General features: G+C 36.2%; 1 protein-coding gene across 1 annotated transcript in view; it reads right to left on the reverse strand.

The window, feature by feature from the left end:
• Nucleotides 1-10249: 10249 nt before the first annotated feature.
• Nucleotides 10250-19516, reverse strand: part of LOC111049810 — an 81179-nt gene continuing 71912 nt past the window's right edge. Inside the window, exon 4 of the mRNA XM_022335982.2 lies at nt 10250-12220. Within this exon, the coding sequence (XP_022191674.1) occupies nt 12169-12220 (52 nt within the window). The 3' untranslated portion in view covers nt 10250-12168. The remainder of the gene's footprint in view (nt 12221-19516) is intronic.

Genomic DNA, 19516 nt, shown 5'->3' on the forward strand with positions numbered 1-19516 from the left:
ATGGCAATCTACATGCTCCAGCCTGGTGTGTGTTGGGGCCTGGGTACGGAAATTCCAAGTGGGAGTAGGGGAGTGTGTGTTCGTCATCTGTTTGGTAATATTGAACTATTCATTTTTATTGATATGGTTATATTGGACTTATTTTAATGGACTCTTGTTTTATTGGTATATATTGGACTCATATTTCATTGATTATAATGGTACTTCTTTTCTTTATTATTGTGTTTGTCTAATTATTTTTTCTTTGCATGATATTTTCAGCTTATCTTACTTATGACAAAAGTGCTAGTGCCAAAAGATATTCTATGAACTTTCGTAATTGTGCACTATGAACGCCTTTTGGACTTGAGTTGTTTTGTTGTATTTTCTAATTATTAACGTTCTCGTTGATTAATAACTACTCAACTTTTTGGGGATTTGATTTCTTTGCATTTTATCATCGTTACATTACTATTTTGATTTATTTTATTTATTCATGATATCATTGCATAAAGTGAGGAAACAGACCTTGCTCTATGCTATAAGCGCACACATTTGGTGGTGCTTTTTGATCATTAATCTTTTTTTCATCTTTAATTTATTGATTTATTTGCTTTATGTACACTATAAGCACGCACATTTGGTGGTGCTTTTGAATCTTTTTTAATGTTCATTGCTTATTTGCCTTTGTTCACGTAACTATTTCATACTGTGTTTCCTTGTATCTTTGCTATTATGCTTATTTTTGAAACGGCACCTCACCCTGTGTATTCCACGGATTAAAATTCAGAAATACTACTTTAGTAAATTCCGAAACTTGACACATCATTTGGTTGGAATTTGGGTTTGTAGAGTCACTTTGATGTCGGTCGCAACCCATTTTTGATACCCCTTTGACTAAAATTTGGATTAGACCCTCTGTCTAACTTTGTCCAATCCTTTTTCTTCATTAGTGTTTTTCCCTAAATCTTGATGTAACCAAATGTCTAGTACCCAATGAGCTTTTGGTTTAGGGTACTTGACATTTTTTTTCATGGGGAGGTGTAATGTAGTGGATATAAAGTAGTGGATGTGAAGAGAGGACGAGAGGACGTGAGTTATCTCTCTCCCTTCAGGAGAGAAAGACACTCGTGGGAGAGGAATTTTTTTTCTTAAGTTTTCCTCAAGAGAGAATCGACAAATTATTCGCATTCTGACTGAGAATCCAGTAGTGGCAAGATCAAATTTGTGAACGGCTCTCCACCCCAAAGCCCCGCCTCATGGACTGCGACCCAGCGAGGAGTGACCGTAGAGGTGCCATGTATAACTTCACACCAAGAGGTATAGTAAATAAATTAACTATTTAGCTTGCTTTCAAAAAGTGTTTATTCCTTTTTCCAACATTCCGTAACACGAAAGTCTCTCGAAGACACGGCCCATGTAGGGCCCATTACATTTTTTATTGTTCACCGTCTTTTTCAGTTTTAAAATCCCGAGTCTTTAAGAAGAGTAATTAGTATCGTATCCAACCAAATATAAAACTTCTTCACGAAATATGCTCTTTCCTTTGTACAGTCAATTTGATAATTCATATTTATCATATCGCTGCAACATATTATGGATCTGTAGTATATAGTTGGAATTGGCTTACTTGCTGAGAATTGTTTTGAATTTGTAAGTGTCAAACCTTTTATGGGAAGCGCAATAGGATTTGGTTTGCAAATATTATCGAGGACTGGAAGAGGGATATTTGAAAACACTTCACAATTTCCATAAATCGTTCTGTTCTTTGTTGAATGTATTGAACCATCAAATATCAATGTATCACAAAAATAAAAATATGCATTACACTTCATTTTGGCTGGCTTCACACTGTCTGGTCAACTTTCAGTTTGGACTGGCAAAGTCCAACCTCTGGTATTGGTATCAAGTCTACTTTTAAAATTATCAGATAATTCTATAACTTTTCAATCATAGTAATTCCAGCCTAACCTTCATAAAGCATTTTGTGGCTTCGAAAGGCAGGATGTAGCTGTTGATATACCCTCCTAATACATCGCTCAAGGTTTCTGTTTAAAGAATCAACATTTGCATTTGGAAACGAGTTATTAATAATGATGTATCTCTGTGTGCCCAGCAATCTCTGAAACTGTTGATTTCTCTAAACAACACTGTTTTCACATTTACCGTTTTGGTGGTCTGGTTATTTTGTTGATGTTTTCTTTCATTTTGGCATGAACTTGACTTATCATGAGCAATAGGAGTAAAATATTGAGCATCCTCTGTAGTTACATTTGATAAAACCGTTCATCTTACATAATATATTTTCTTGAATTACAATGAGCATTTGTAGTGCGCAAATGGCAAATGGCAGCTAGAACAGAAAACCCAGTTTCACACGAATAAGTTGTCGCACATGGAGACAATATCTTCAATGCCTTTCCACTGAAAATTGGGTTTGGAATCAACATTTGCCATTAACAGAGACACTTCATCTAATCGGGATCTTAAAACTGAAAAAGACATACAACCCAAGAGATTCCGCAGTTAGCCATTTTATATTCTTCATCATTTATTTGTTTTATAACTGGGCTGTTCTGGTCAGTAATTTTCTCATTCAAATTCATTTCTGACAGAGGTCAGGATGAAGACGAATACATCTGAGCAACAGATTAAGATTCCATGTAGTATAATAAAATTATAGTCCTGGAGAATCCGACACTGACATTAACACAAGGATGAAATTCACAGATATTTTTGCCGATAAACACACTGAGGATTTAACTGCTTAATATTTGTTCGAATGCTGTCAGAAGCATTATCAGAGTGAATTTTCGAATGATGGTTATGATACAGGCACTTATTGAGAAGAAAATCTGATTTATCATTCAGATAAATATGAGTGGTACCAATTAACAAACACAGTGCAAATCTTGCTGGATACTATAGTTTGTTTTAAAATTGTAGGAAATTTATTCCTAGCTATAAGAAAAAAGGAGGCGATTTACAGAAAGTAGTTTACTTTTGCAACTTGAAATCCGTCATAATTTGCAGAAAACTAATCTATATTATATGATTTGAAAAAGAATACGAGAAAATACAATTATTAATATTACTGATAAAATTAATTTGAATACTACACCTAACCTAAACCTATCAAGAATTGAATATCATAGAATTAACCTAGCATATCACTTAAAACTAGTTAAAAAAATATAAATTACATTGACATTGATACATTCAAGTATTAATATTACTGATAAAATTAATTTGATTACACAGGTTATAATAAATTCACTTTTTTGAATACAACACATAATCTAAACCTATCATTATTATAATACAGCAAGTTATATTCAGATATGGTGTATGTTAATTAGTGAAAAATTCAATATTCTAGCAGCATTAAACCAATATTATCTACATAGCACTACATTTTATCACACAGTAAACAACAGTCAATTAAACATTATTTTGTGTTTTATTATACATGACATTTCGTCACCTCAACTACCTAATTCAAAAATTGTTGTTTTTACTTTCCTTGCCCTATTACCATAGGCAAGGAAAGTATTGCTTTCAAAAAAAAAAATTAATTTACTTTCCTTGCCCTATTATACCATAGGTAAGGTTTACTTTCATTACCCTATTGCCATAGGTAAGGAAAGTATTGCTATCAAAAAAAATTAAGGTACCCTAATTTCAAGTTTTCTATACGTTTCAAGGTCCTCTGAGTCCAAAAACATGATTTTTGGGTGTTGGTCTGTGTGTGTGTATGTATGTATGTCTGTTAACACGATAACTCCATTCCTAATTAATCGATTGACTTGAAATTTCAAACATAAGATCCTTATACCATGAGGATCCGACCATAAGAAATACAATAAAATTCAATTCAAGATGGCGGATAATGACTAAGAAAACCACGTTTTTCACGGTTTTATCGAAAACGGCTCTAACGATTTCCTTCAAATTTATACCCTGGATAGCTATTTATAAGCCCTATCAACTTACATGAGTCTCATTTCTGGGAAAATTGCAGGAGCTCCGTAATATTCTTGAGAAAAATTGATTTTGTTAAATTAAATCACGATTTTCTCAAAAATGACGACCGATTTTTTTCAAATTCATAACCTGTATAGTTATTTATCAACTCTATAGACTGGCATGAGTCTCCTTCCTGGGAAACTAACAGGGGGTCCACCCCATCCTTCAGAAATGGACTTTGTAACCTCCTTCTCGTGCATGAGGTAGGTAGGTAGAGCAGTTTATTCAAAAGAGCACAAAGTCGAGATATTTCATGTTTAGAACAGCTGTTTTAACGACTTTAAAAAAATCATTGAATTTCACAATAATTTACACAAAGGAAAGTTTACTCTGAAAACAGTTCAATAGTATTGATTGTAGTGTTAAATATGTCATTGTAGCTGCCAATCGTCATTATATTTCCCTAAATTATTCTCATTTAAATAAGAGGCTTACAGTTCAATGTGCAAGGAAAGTTGTGTGAGTGTACCACACCAGATTCTTAAGTTATGTATACCGGAATACTTCCTCTTCATGGTGCAACAACTAGATATCTCATTTATTGAAGAGACTTGAAATGTCAAAAAATCCACTTTATTTTAATAAAAATTATCATTTCACAGGACCATGCATCGTTTATTTATATAACTCTATACATTTATCTCATTTATGCTTTGTTTGATTGACCGAACGTAGTGAGGTATATGTTTCAACTCGATTTACTTTTGTCTGTCTATATGTAACGCGATTACGGCCAAACGCGTTGATAGAATTTGATGAGATTTGGCAGGAATATTCCTTTTTCAACTGCACGTCGATGTACACACAAGGTTTTTTGAAGTTTTGCATTTTAAGGATGATATGAAAGGAAAAGGAATTCCTCTATACTCCGATATCACTATATATATATATATATATATAATATATATATATATATATATATATATATATATATATATATATATATATATATACAGGGTGATTCATAATTATGGTAAAATAATTTAATACGTGATATTAGAGGTAAAAATAAGAAAAAAGTTCTTATAAACATATATCCATAAACGCTTAATTAGCGAGCTATACAGAGTGAAAGATTTCGCCCGGAATTCAGTTCCTCTGGTGAAATACACCGATGCTGAATTGTTTGGGGACTAGTTTTTGGAAAACTTATGCTGGATTCATATGGAAAAATATCTGAAAAACTGAAAACTGAATAAAACTAGTCTGGAAGCTGTAGTGTGAGTAGTTTTTGAGAAAAAAGTTGAAATATGCAAAAAATTCAAGTAGAAAAACACAGACTTCTACGTTTGATGCCCAATAACTTTCTTTAATTACCAGTAAACAAATAATTTTTGACAATAAAAATTGTAGAGAATTTAATTCTGAAAAGAATTATGTAAGCTGTATAAACTAAATTTGAATAAAAGTTGGATGAAATGTATTCTTATGTAGTACATTACACCACAAAAATTTGCTGTTTTATGAGGAGAGAACTAATAACTGATAAGTTGTAGCTGATTGCAAATAAAATATTCGGTTTTTTATGAAAAGTTTTTTTTTATATGAAAGTAGCATATCTAAATGACATTAAACTTATACCAAAAGACTAGTAGATTATGCCATTAAGCCTGGGAGGAAGCTCGAACAGAAGTAGATGATCTTCTATGATTCCTGCCCACTGAAAACTGATGTTGTGGAAGATTGGAATTGATGCCATGAGGATTCTCAGCTGCCCAAATATGTTAGTTGTGGACGTTAACGATAGCTGTTCTTGTAAAGTGTGCCTCATCGGTAAATAAAACGGTTGTTAAAAAGTTTGGGTAAACAAGTTTCACTAAAAACCATCGGCAAATACCAGCACGGGGAATACAGTCTCGTGGCAATAGAGTATGAACTTTCTGGAGGTGGAGTGGATGTAATTGTTGCTCTTTTAGTATCCTCCAAATAATAGATTGATTGACATTAAACAACACTGACAATTTTCTTGTGTTCTTCTCGGGTTGTTCATAAATCTCATTAAGAATTTGTTCTTCTAACTCAACAGTCTTAGTAGATCGGGGTCTGCCTGCATGAATGTGCTCTTTGGATATCAAAGAATCTGTCTCAGACAGACGTTGATGAATAGTGGCAAAAAACCTTCAACTTGGACATACTCGGTTAGGAAAGTTCTCTTGATACAAACGTCTTGCTTCAGTACTATTACAGTAGTGTCCCATTCCATACATTAAATGCATGTCAGCTAATTCGGAGTATGAATAATGTCTAAAATTACCTGCCATTTTTTAAAAAGTTAACACTTAACACAAAAGCAAAGTGAAATGGTTATAAATAACTGGTTAATAGGTTAAACAAAAAACGTAGCGCGGCTACAGTAGGCCTAACTTACAGTTTGTTTTTTTGTTCAACAGTGAGCTAAAATATTTCTGAAAATAATTTTCAGCTGATAATTTTTTTTTTAAATATTTTTCCATTTAAAACAAAATAAATCAGCTGTTTTGGAACAGCTGTTCTTAAAATCAATGTTCTATTTGCAATCAGCTACAGCCTATGAGTTATTAGTTCTCTCCTCATAAAACAGCAAATTTTGTGGTGTAATGTACTACATAAGAATACATTTTATCCAACTTTTATTTAAATTTAGTTTACACAGCTTACATCATTTTTTTCAGAATTAAATTCTCTACAATTTTTATTGCGAAAAATTATTTGTTTACTGGTCATTAAAGAAAGTTATTAGGCATCAAACTCACACAAGTCTGTGTTTTTCTACTTAGATTTTTTTGCATATTTCAACTTTTTTCTCAAAAACTACTCACACTACAGATTCCAGACTAGTTTTATTCAATTTTTCAGATATTTTTCCATATGAATCCAGCATAAGTTTTTCAAAAACTAGTCCCCAAACAATTCAGCATTGGTGTATTTCACCAGAGGAACTGAATTCCGGGCGAAATCTTTCACCCTGTATAGCTCGCTAATGAAGCGTCTATGGATATATGTTTATAGGAACATTTTTTCTTATTTTTACCTCTAATATCACGTATTGAATTATTTTACCATAATTATGAATCACCCTATATATATATATATATATATATATATATATATATATATATATATATATATATATATATAATCTACTCTGAAGATAGGATTAATCAGCCTATAGATATTATTCATAATCAATCAGCCGACAAGTGGATTACACAGATGGCTGGAGTGACACATGAGAAATGTACCGTTTAACGGTGCATGCGCTTTGTATTCAATCATACTTCATAACCGCTCTTTCATGAGCTGTCATATATATACAGCGCGAATTCGAGCTTGTATAGGGCATTCCTATTGCTTTCTCTCTTGAATAAATGAGTCTTTCTCAATTTGAATAGGCTAATAATAATTATTGTACCTGATAAACTGAAAATTCAGTTAAAAAATAACTGAAAAAATAACTAAAAAAGTAACTGATAATTTTGAATAAAAGAAATTGGAGATTAAAGAAAATATTTATGGTGTTAAATATTGTCTACAACTAAGATAGTTGTTTATTTATAAGTTGATTAATTTTTATGATGATAAATATTGTCCATAGAAATAATTAAATGAAAATTAAAAATAAAAATTAAATAAATTAATTAAAAAGAATTGAATGAACTGAATTATAATATTTTTGACCAAAAAAATTATCAAATATTTGAGGAATATTTTCATCAGATGGAAAGATTATCAAGGAATGGATGAATACAAAAATTCAAAAGTGAACTGAGTTTGTTAACATTTCAAACAGGTGACATTAGATACTTGTGGATGAGAAAACTGCGTGAGGTCTACTGTTCACAGAACTACTAGTAAATAAATGAGTGATGATTTTGTAGATAATTTGTGAAGCATAATCTCATTGAGGGCTACAACTAGGTATATCATCTTATCTAGTTGTTACATATGTTAGTATAATTATTGCATGCTACTGCTAAAACTGTGCATCTCAAGTTTTAGTTCCAGATTCCTCCCTATCTAAGTCTGTCATAACTGTATAATTTGAGTTAGTTACTTGAAGTACTCATCATTTTGCGCGTGAATTCCTCCCTATTTAAGGCTGTCATAACTGCACAATTTGAGTTAGTTACTTTAAGTACTCATCATTTTGCGCGTAAACACATCAGTTCAACAAGAATGTTGATTTATCAATTTATATTAACTCTTTTGTTTAATGACTTATACACAAATTGAAAATCCTATTATATTTCGCTGGAAAAGCGAGAAATTTCTATATATATTTTTAAATCTGGTTATGTGGTTATTTTTATATCTGGTTAATATTTGGACTGAATATGGATCTCGAAAACGGCTCTAACGATTTTCACGAAATTTGGAACATAGTAGGTTTATGATATGAAAATTCGATTGCACTAGGTCTCATCCCTGGGAAAACTCGCTGAAGGACATGAAAAGGATAATTCATCCTTGGAAAAACAGATGATAATTTCATCGTCGATAACAGAAGATGCGTGTGCCTGTGTGGGAGATCACCTGTATAATCAATCAGCTTACCGTGTCTCACGAGAAATATGATCTAGAAATTTTAATAGACTTGATAAAAATAATCTGATTGGTAAATAAATTAGAGTATATCATAATTTTCAAAGTTAATTATTATATGTTAATTTTCAAAGTTAATCTAATATGGTAGATAAATTAGAGTATATCATAATTTTCAAAGTTAATCATTATTTTACAGTTTTAAGTGTTTAGTAAGTGTTATTTTATTATTCAATTTGGTTTGCAAACAATATAAATTAGAACTTTTCTGTTTTCAAAAATGTTTTGACTGAAAATTTGACCTGAATTCAAGTATGGAACATAACCTACTTTTTGGAATATTTATAGTGTATAAATCAAAATTTGGGGAAGAATCAGTTTTGGACTGTGCCTGTTAGTCCTTCCCGAATCATTTTAAAGAATTGAGTCCTGTTTATCAATAAATAAATAACCGAGCGAAGTTCAGTGCCCCGATATTATTTTATAATGCATAGCAGTAAACATTGCTCTCCAAAACAGCTTGAAGGTATAGGTTATCATTTTATCAGGTTGAAACTTCTTGGTCATTTTTATGATGTTCATAAACAATAATCTCCACCTAGGGAGTATAATGCCTTGTCATTGGTGGTGGAGCTTGCGTCTCCCAATGACCCAAAGAGATATGCCGGCCGTAGTATAACTACCGGTAGGGTCATCCTAGCCGGATAGGTCGATGAATAGGTGCCAGAGGAAAAAGTACAGCTACCAATACAGCTACCTAGGCCTATCAGGACTAGCAAGTCGGTAGGGGAGATAGAAATCGCTTTCAAAACTAATAACAAGCCTCGGAGCCGGACTGGATTAGCGGATAGGAATATTGGTAACGCCAAACAAAAGAATGGATTACGGAATACTTTGAACGACTTGAGAATAGGAACACTGAATATTCTTTCATTGAGAGGTAAACTGGAGGAGCTGAAAGATATGATGAAAGAGTGAAGGCTAGGCAGTGCTGGGATTGAGCGAGACAAAGGGCCATATGAATAAAGTTGAGCATTCGCTTATACTTCTAAAATATGGAGCATATGCTCCATTTTCTATGAATAAACGTGAGCAAAGCCTTTTGCTCATGCTCATCAAAAAAATAGTTTGAGCATTGTCTCAAAAGTAAAAGCTTTTGCTCAAAATAGTATGAATAAACTAGAGCATTTGCTCAACTTTTGAAGCAAATGCTTCAAAAAAGGTGAGTCTACTCTGGAGCAGCTTTTCACCTTTTGCTCATAGTAAAATGGCTCAACTAATTCGTGTAAGTAAGAGGAAACTATACCAGATACGATCACAACCAATAGTTGAAAACTATAAAACTCTTTTTAGATTCAACCATGATATATATCAACATTATTCCTATAAAATAATAAGTACAAAAGATACCTATCCGATATAAAGATAGCCATCACATAATAGGAAATAGGCATTCAAGAAAATGAGAATGTAGACGATTATAAGAAAGCTATTGAGATTATAAGATTATGCTGCAAATTATTATAGAGATGACATTTTTTCACTCAATTATTTAAAATTCATAACTCAACTAACCTAAAACTCAATTCAAGGATAGAGCAGAGCAGACGACGCAAACACAAGCGGTGTCTATACTTGCATATTTAGCGCTTACGTGAGCTATAAAAACAAAGTAAGGCCACAAAGACGAATCAGCTTACGAAAAATCTTTAAAATACGTGAGCGTTTGCTCCAGAGTTCAGGAGCATAAGGTAAGAGTATAAGGTGAAGCTTATTCATATAAAAATGTGCAAATGCTTATGCTTCTACCTAATGCTCATGAGAAAAACCTTATGCTCCATGCTCATGTGCATATGCTTTGGTTTTATTCGTGTGGCCCATTGTTCATACCGAGACCCGGCACTAGCTGGAACGGGACACGGATATATATCAGCAAAAAATATCAGCAATTTCACGACAAACTCAGATGTTCACCATCATAATACTAGACATAGAGACAATATAAGTGTTCTCTTTATGAGAAAAAACCTAGTTATATAGATGCCAAATTTTAAAATAGACTGCCAACTTATTTAAATTATAGGTCAGCTACATTTAAAACAGATCAATACCGGTTTTTTATTAGTAAGACTTACTATAGTATAGAAGAATTTCTCAATGACAATTAGCGTAATTTTATAAGTATGTATTTTATTCTCGTCTTTTTAGATCAATGATTAAATGTCAAGTTTTAAAAGTTGATTCTTATACAGTAGTATATTCTTAGATTGATATAATGTTATGACAGTGATGATTGTAATGACTACCAATTTGACGTTGTTCAACTGTATGGATGAATCTGTATTGTTGTTGAACTAATTAAATATTTTATTCTAAATATTCTATTATATTCTACTACCAAGAGTGTTTCTAGTTTTTCATTTCTCTCAGGGATATTGTATTGAATTAATAGTTGAGGTGAGAAATATTTTCAAGTTTGGTCTCATTCATCTATATATTTCCATTTTATCATTAATATTTTCAAATGCTTTTTTATAATCAAAATGTTTGGGTCATTTTTATAACAGTTTTACAACATGCAAGAACCAGCCTTCTCAGCAAAAACAAAACAAAACATTTTTAGCCCTCTCAAATGTATTATATGCATGAGAGTTGTTTTTAAGTAGTTCTACTCAAGCTTTCAAAGCACATTGCTCCTGCTGGTAAAAGGGGAAGTAGAGCAGTAACTGTGGCTTGCTCAATGAGCACAGGCAATTTTGCTATGAAGAAGCTTGACCATTTACGAATAAATGATGGCCAAGTTGGCTGTGTCCAATTTAGGCATATGAACAGCCAAACTTTTAAAAAATACTTGGAGGGTCTTGGACCCCATCAGCAGAGACTCCAATAACATAAACACAATAACGTATATTACATGTTTAGCTGAAAGCAATTAATTAAAAGATAAAAATATTGAAATACATCCTAACAGCAGCCACCGCACTCAGCCAATCAAGAAAGAAGGCTTTGCAATGTTTGGCATTTACCCATTTGCTTCCTTTCAGTGTCACAGATAAAAAATAAAATGATAACACTGATCGAAATTATAATGATCTTCATTTTATTATCTGGGAGGAACAGAAAGAGGTGATTAGCAAGCAAGCAAAGAAAATAATGAAGAAGGTGGAGAAAATGAAATAATAGGAGAAAAAGTGGAGAGAGCACAAAAATGTATTGATATAGCAAATTAAATGAATGGTGAAGATGAAACAGGCGAAGAAAGTGATAGAGCTAACAGCCTTCCTCCTGCTGTGATTACCCCTGCAGACATTCCAGTGTCGACAATTTTAGAGAAAAGGAAGCGGTCTATAAGAGGTTTGAAATCAACTATTCTAATGCCAGCGCCACACTCTTGCAGAGTGCGTACGAATGACGACGAGCGCGAAAGAGTAGATGGCTATCATTACATGCCACCGTTCACCTTCACTGGCTCAAAATTACCAAATTGCATGTAGCATACAATGTTTGATACAAAAATATAGTAACCTATTTCACTAATTAAAAATAACACGGAAAAGTTCTAATAAGTCGTTTTTTGGTGCACCGCACAATATTACCTATCAGTCGTTAGAATGTTTTCGCAGCTGTTGAACTTGTTTATAATCATTTGTTGAGACAGTCAAGGCACGTCAAACATTCACTATTCCCACAAAACCTGGAATGAAATAAAAATTTAGAGAATGCCAATCATATACTTATAAAGGATATGTTTCTATAAATCAATAACTTTTATTAATTTCACATATAAAAAACTAAACGTTTTTTAATCTTTTTCAACCACATTTATATGATACAGGTAAATCTGTTTTTTTATCGGCACTTTTTTCATTTACTGATTTAATATTTTGAGGTACAGGAAGAGAATCAACTGAATTCGAAATAATCATCTAACTTACTCACAAGTTCTTCTGTCTTCAAGATTTTAGGTAGATCATCTATCAGATTCTCACGAATTTCATTCGGTATTCTTCGTCTAATCTATCTTTTCTTTTCTTTATTCTAAAAATAAATAAACAATCAAATACATCCCAAAAAGCAAATACAATATTGTTTCCTAATTTCTAATATGTGTTCCCTATAAGCTACCCTGTGTGGGGACACTTGAATATATATAATAAAATATTAATATACAAATTAAAAGATTATATCATGAAAAACATAATAATTGAATATGATATTATAATGAAATGAATCAATAGTTAAAGCATATTCGACAAAGACTTGGATATTATCGAAAAACAAATGTAATGACACAATTTTGCTTTTAAAAAACGTTTGAAGTAAAATGAACCTTTTGCTAAATAAAGATGAAACGAAATTTGTACATTTCACCTTTAGAAATCTCAATAGAAAAAGTACAGTCAACCTAAATAACCTAGAGAACATACAATTTTTAGGTCTAGATCTAGATATAACAAACTCAATTGGGAAGAGCATGTATCAAGAGTATGTAAAAAAGTAAGTACAGGAATATTTGCACTAAGAAGGCTGGCACCCATTTGTAATTTATTAACTTTGAGATCCGTGTGACAAACATTCCAAACATGCCACTGTCCACTCTCATATTTCATATGTCATTGAGATTTATGGTGGGACTAGTGCATTTAACTTGTACAGGATATTAAAAAATCCAAAAAGAAGCAGTAAGAAAAATATTTAATTTAAATAGACAAGAGTCGTGCAGGACATTTTTTTAAAAGTTAGAATTAATGACGGTGTATGGACTTTATATTTACAAAACAATACTACACGTATAAAATAATGAAGACAAATCCCCAGGCAATCTAGTGTGCGTGTGCATGACTATAATACAAGAAATAGGAACAACTTTATTATCAAAGAACATAGTAGAGAGAAGTACAAATAGTCCAGTCAATATAGACATGAAATAGGGGGTGTGCTTGCAATTTATATTGTAGTTCTGATTTGTTAATATATTATTTGGGTACATAAGAGAAGTCCAGAACCAATTTCTTCATGCAAAATTTCATTGTGCTAGATACAGAGTGGCCGAAAAACCTTGTATTTTCGGCTCATTTTCCAGTTTTCAGCTATTTCTGCCAAATCTCGTGATCGGACAGAAAAATTTGCTCTTGCCTTTTTTCTAGAATATGGAATTCTGAATAATTCATTCGGAGCTCTCTATCTCTAATGAGTACTGAGTTATGATTTTTCAAAAATGAGTGAAATTTAAAGAAAAAATCAATTTTGATGAATTTTAGTTTTTGATCAACAATATCTTCCGATTGTTACCATTTAGATGTATAATTTAAAATCCCTCTGGGCGTATTTTTGTGCTCTACAATCCGAGATCAGGTAGAGCGCTCTATCTCATATAGATTTCCAGGTACACCTGACAACAATGTTCCTTGTATTGTGGAAAATACCTAATTTTCAGCTTCAACCATCATCACCAACTACATAGTCTTCACATTGATATTTTGCACAATGACATAAGTTCATGAGATTATGTTCTATGAGAATCACCTGTTAGATCCATTTCATTTCAGTATTTCCTAGTGGAGAGGCCCCCTTAAGGACACCTGACTTGATTTCTTTTTTATCAGATCAAATGCATTATTTGTTGTCCTATAACCAAAAATGAATTTATGTTTTGTAAAGGTTTTTCTTATAGCTTCATTAAATATTGTATTATATGGAACACAAATATATTATTTATTTCCTACTCCTATTCCTATCCTAGGTAGCATCTTAACCAATCATTAGCAATTCCTCTTACTCCTGATAAATCAAGTTTTTTTAGAAGCATGTTTTTATCAATCTGATCAACTACAATTAACTCTTTCAGGCTTTCGTAGTCATTCACTTGTAATCCTATCCATTCACTAAAAAAGTTGTTGAGTTCAAAAGAAAAATCTCTCCACGTAGAAGAACTCTCTTTTCTTTGAAAATTTTAGTCGGAATTGCTCCGGACTAAGCTTAAATCGTTTGAGCAATAAACATTTTATATGATCATAGTCGTTTGCAAGTGGATCAGGCTCTCTTGTAATGATATTCACTATTTCTAGTGGCAAGAGTGCCCATTAGGTACGTGACCCAGTCCTCTTTGGTTATATTGTGTCTATTAATTTTTCTATCAAGTATTTGATTTGTCTATCCATGTTAAATCGAGTCATAAGTTTCAAAAAATCATAATTTCTACTTACTATTGAAATGTCCGCATTATTCCTTCCTGCTTCCAACTCTAATTTTTAAAGTTGTAAAGCAAATATTCTCTCTTCTCGTTCCTTTTGCTCACGTTCTCGTCTCTCTTCTTGTTCCTTTTCCTTATGTTCTCGTTCTCGTTTCTCATTATTTTCTCTATCTGTCTTTATTATCTCCAACAGATTCTTGATAAACTCTTCGTTGTCGCCTTCTGATTCCGTAATCAATCTACTTATTTGTACTATTCTCGGATTCGACTTCTTCGACCTTGCTAAATATGACATTTTCCACACAAAACTTCAGATCTATCCGGCGATCTATCCCATTCAATTTAATACAATCCCGGACGAGCCTCCAAAATATAGGATATTTTCTATAAATCAATATCCTGTTATAAATCAATAACTTTTATTAATTTCACACATTCACATTTTACATTTTCTTGATCTATACATTGAGCTTTTCTCGTAAAAACTAACTTGTTTATTTCTTTTTATTTTATTAACCCCCTGTGGGCTGGGGGAGCTTTGAGTCGAACATCAGACTCAAGAATCTGTTGAAGTCAGAATTTGCCCACAGTATCCCTGCTTGTCGTAGGAGGCGACTAAAAGGGGTCCCCTTTCCAAAGCCCTTCATCCAAAACCCTTCTTCTCCTTCTTAGTATGCTTTGGATCTGTTAATTTCTAGAATGACACTTTTTCCATTGACTTAGCTGTGTGCCATTCTTTCTTTCTTACCTTTTCCATCTGTCGGCCTTCCTTGGCCATTCACTCTTCTCTCTTTCTTTCTTTCTTCCTTTCCCTCTTTCTTGTTTCAGGCCAACCCAAGGTGTTATGTGGACCGTGCTGATGGGTGGATGGTACCAGGCCTTCTATACATGGTGCCACTAACGGTGCCTGCAGGATACCAGGCGCCCTCCTGCAGTACATAGCCTTGCTCTGTCCGGGTTGACCGTACTTCCCTAGCTGCTCGTGGGAATCACATGGACAAAGAAGAAACTTCAAAACCAAAACCAAACCCCGAGGCAACTCTGGAAGTTGCTTCGACCTCAAACCTATCGGGATCTGCCCCATCAGGGCAGATTCCTCAATCCGAAATGGTTGCTTCAGGTACACAGGAGGTACTGTTGCACTCTTACATAGAGGCTAACCTTGAGAAGGCTTCTACTGATCATGATATGGATGAGGTAAGCTCTATCACACTATCCCAATTGGAGGAGGAGGATGAGCTCCTCAAAAGTCCAGAAAAACAAGAACCCTCACAAATGCTCGAGGATGCAATACAGCAACTGAGCGGTTTGCGGGTGAAGAGATCAAATCTAACCAATGCTCAAAGAAGGGCGGCCATTCAGGCTAAACTTCATGAGAGGGGCGAGGCTTTTGACCCTGCATAGTTTCGCAGGGCAAAAAAGAAAAAACCCAAGAGACCAGAGCGGGGAGAAACTCCAGGCAAAAATGTGGGGCATGAAGCTGGGTCGAGGGCAGCCAAGTGCCCTAGAGGTGAATTGGCGACCCCTCCCGCAGCGGAAGGACCTACAAAATAGGTCAGGAGTGGAACTCAAGCATGTCACGAGGACCAAACCCTGAATCTAGAGACTTCCAATGGAGGAGCCTCTTACAGGGACACATCTGCCACCAAAATGGCTATTGTCTTGGAAGGCTATCCTGAGTCTAAGCTTTCAGCAGAGCAAGGAGAAGTCATTCAAGAAACCATCATAGATGAGCTCCTGCCCCTTGAGGATGGATGCATTCCATCGTTTGCAGGCACCTACATGGAGAAGGGTGCCTTGATCATATCCTGCATCAACGATGCTACTAAGCATTGGCTGGAGGCACTCATCCCCAGACTCAAACCGTTTGGGGAAACGAAACTCATTGTCGGTCTGAGAAAAGAAATCTTGAGTTCAGTGAGGGTGTTCTTTAGAGCTTGCTTCTGAAGAAAACTCCAGAAAAGATCATCGAGATGCTCGACAAGCAAAACCCCACTCTGAAGGTGAAGGAGTGGAATGTCCTGCCAGCCAAGCTGGCTGAAACCGAAAGGACCCAAAAGGTTATGGATTTGTCTGTTTCCTGGATGAGGCCTGCTGTAGTGTTGTCAGGTCAGCCAACTCTAGAGCCAATCTAGGACTCTGGCAGGTTTCAATTATCTCAACACCAGTTAAGGATAATGCCCAGGGTCCTTCAAATCAATCTCCACTACAGTAAAGCAGCATCTGCTGCTTTCCGCCAGTTCTTCCTCAGAGAGGGATTCGACCTGGCACTGATCCAAGAACCATGGCTTCACCGAGGAAGAGTTGCAGGCCTGGGTGATACCAAGGGTAGGTTGATATACTGTACCTCTCTCAAGAATGTCAGAATCTGCATACTTTTGAGAAAGGGTATGGACTGCCTAACTCTTAATGAATTCTGTTCCAGAGATCTTACTGTGATCTCATTAACCTGGAGCTATGAGGGCAGGAAATGGAGCACAACTGCATGCTCAGCCTACTTGCCCTACGACTCTGGAGATCTTCCTCCATCAAGAGAGATTGAACTCCTGGTGGAGTCATCTTGTGCTGGCGGTCGACAACTCCTTGTAGGTTGTGACGCCAATGCTCACCACACAACTGGATGGGGAAGCTCAGACACAAACCCACGAGGTGAGGCTCTTCTTCAGTTTCTCATATCCAAGAATCTTTATGTCTGTAATGTTGGAAACCATCCAACATTCGTTACACAGAACCGGAGTGAGGTTATTGACATTAGATTCTGCTCAGAAGGACTCCTAAGGGTCATTGATAACTGGCATGTAAGTCATGAGGCCTCTCTGTCTGATCACAGGTATGTCTGACATGCAAAGTGAGGGCAGATCTTCCTGCAATCGGGATCCGAGGATAACAGATTGGTCACTCTATAAGTCTGACCTTCTGTCTCAACTTAGGTCACTGGGCAGGAGGGTTACCTGTGTCACAAAGTAAAATTGTGACGAAAAAATAAATATTAATATTATTAAAAGACGCTTGGGTATCAGCAAGCTAGCTGACCATGGAGATAAGGAGGGTACCGATGGCACACCATCTTCCGCGCATTGGGAGGATTCTTACTGCCTCTAGTGGTGGCGCATCTCCATCCCCTCCACTTTGGGAGTGTATTTAAACACCTGACGAGCCCCAGACCACAGCATTCCGCTCCCAACCTTCCTCTCCTGTACAGCGGCTCGTTGGCTGCCGTACATCCCTGACCTCCTGTCCTTGTACAGTGGCCCATTGGCTGCTGTATGTCCCTAACCTTCCATCATCCCAGGGCACAGCGGCCCATTGCCTGCCGTCCCTAACCTTCCATCCTCCCAGGGCACAGTGGCCCATTGGCTGCCGTCCCTAACATTCTATCCTCCCAGGGCACAGGGGCCCGTTGGCTGCCGTCCCTAACCTTCCATCCCCCTAGGGCACAGCGGCCCGTTGGCTGCTGTCCCTAACCTTCCATCCTCCCAGGGCACAGCGGCCCATTGGCTGCCGTCCCTATCCTCTCACCCTCCCAGGGCACAGTGGCCTGTTGGCTGCCGTCCCTAACCTTCCATCCTCCCAGGGGACAGTGGCCCGTTGGCTGCCGTCCCTATCCTTCCATCTCCCCAGGGCACAGTGGCCCATTGGCTGCCGTCCCTAACCTTCCATTCTCCCAGGGCACAGTGTCCCGTTGACTGCCGTCCCTATCCTCCCATCCTCCCAGGGCACAGCGGCCCATTGGCTGCCGTCCCTATCCTTCCATCTCCCCAGGGCACAGTGGCCCATTGGCTGCCATCCCTAACCTTCCATTCTCCCAGGGCACAGTGGCCCATTGGCTGCCGTCCCTAACCTTCCATTCTCCCAGGGCACAGTGGCCCGTTGACTGCCGTCCCTATCCTCCCATCCTCCCAGGGCACAGCGGCCCATTGGCTGCCGTCCCTATCCTTCTATCCTCTCCGGGCACAGCGGCCCGTTGGCTGCCATCCCTCCTGTCTATCCTTCCTCTTCCTACTATACTGCAACAGAACCGAGGCCGTAAGGCCAATACAAAATTACCTCGAAGTGGTGTCATCAGAGAAGAGAGCGACCTTCACGCCGTCAGAAGCACCAGGAGGTGCTGACCACGCCAGCTGAGGCCCAAAGAAGGAAGAAGAGGAACTTCGACTTGCCTCCTTTCCCCGCCCACATTACAACTGAGCTAAGTCATCCAGGAGCAACACCTGGGTATCAATCAAAGGGAAGCAAAGGGATGGTGAATTGTTTGACGAATTTCTCGAAGATGTACTGACACTCATGAGGCGTCGAGGAGGTTTCACAGATGAAAATAAATTACAGAGAGTGTATAAGAATCTCCTCCCACGGTAAAAATTGTATATTCGGCAATCGGATGTTCATAGCATTGACGAGTTAGAAAAATTCGCAAAAGAGTATGAACAAATCAAAGCAGAGGAGAAACAGAATAGACAGAACTCGAGAGTACACAAAACTGAGGACACAAAAACGATTACAGGACCCATGGTCGGGACAGTGATAGCCCCTAGAAGTAACAGACCCTCTCTTAGTGAGTCTGAACCCATGTGTTGGCAATACAAGAAACAGGGGCACTGGAGATCACACTGTCCCGAAATCCTGCCATGTAAAAGATGCGGGAAGAGAGCACTCAAATGTGTCTGTGATATGAAAAAGTAGAATAAAACTCTGAACAAGACAGCAGTGATGCATATGGCACAGAGGATTCCTGTAATTGGAAAGTCATCAAGGGACAACAGACTATTTATTACTGTGACAATCGGCGGTAAAAAGTGT

The sequence above is a fragment of the Nilaparvata lugens genome, chromosome X, assembly GCF_014356525.2.
Source record: "Nilaparvata lugens isolate BPH chromosome X, ASM1435652v1, whole genome shotgun sequence".
NCBI lineage: Eukaryota > Metazoa > Arthropoda > Insecta > Hemiptera > Delphacidae > Nilaparvata > Nilaparvata lugens.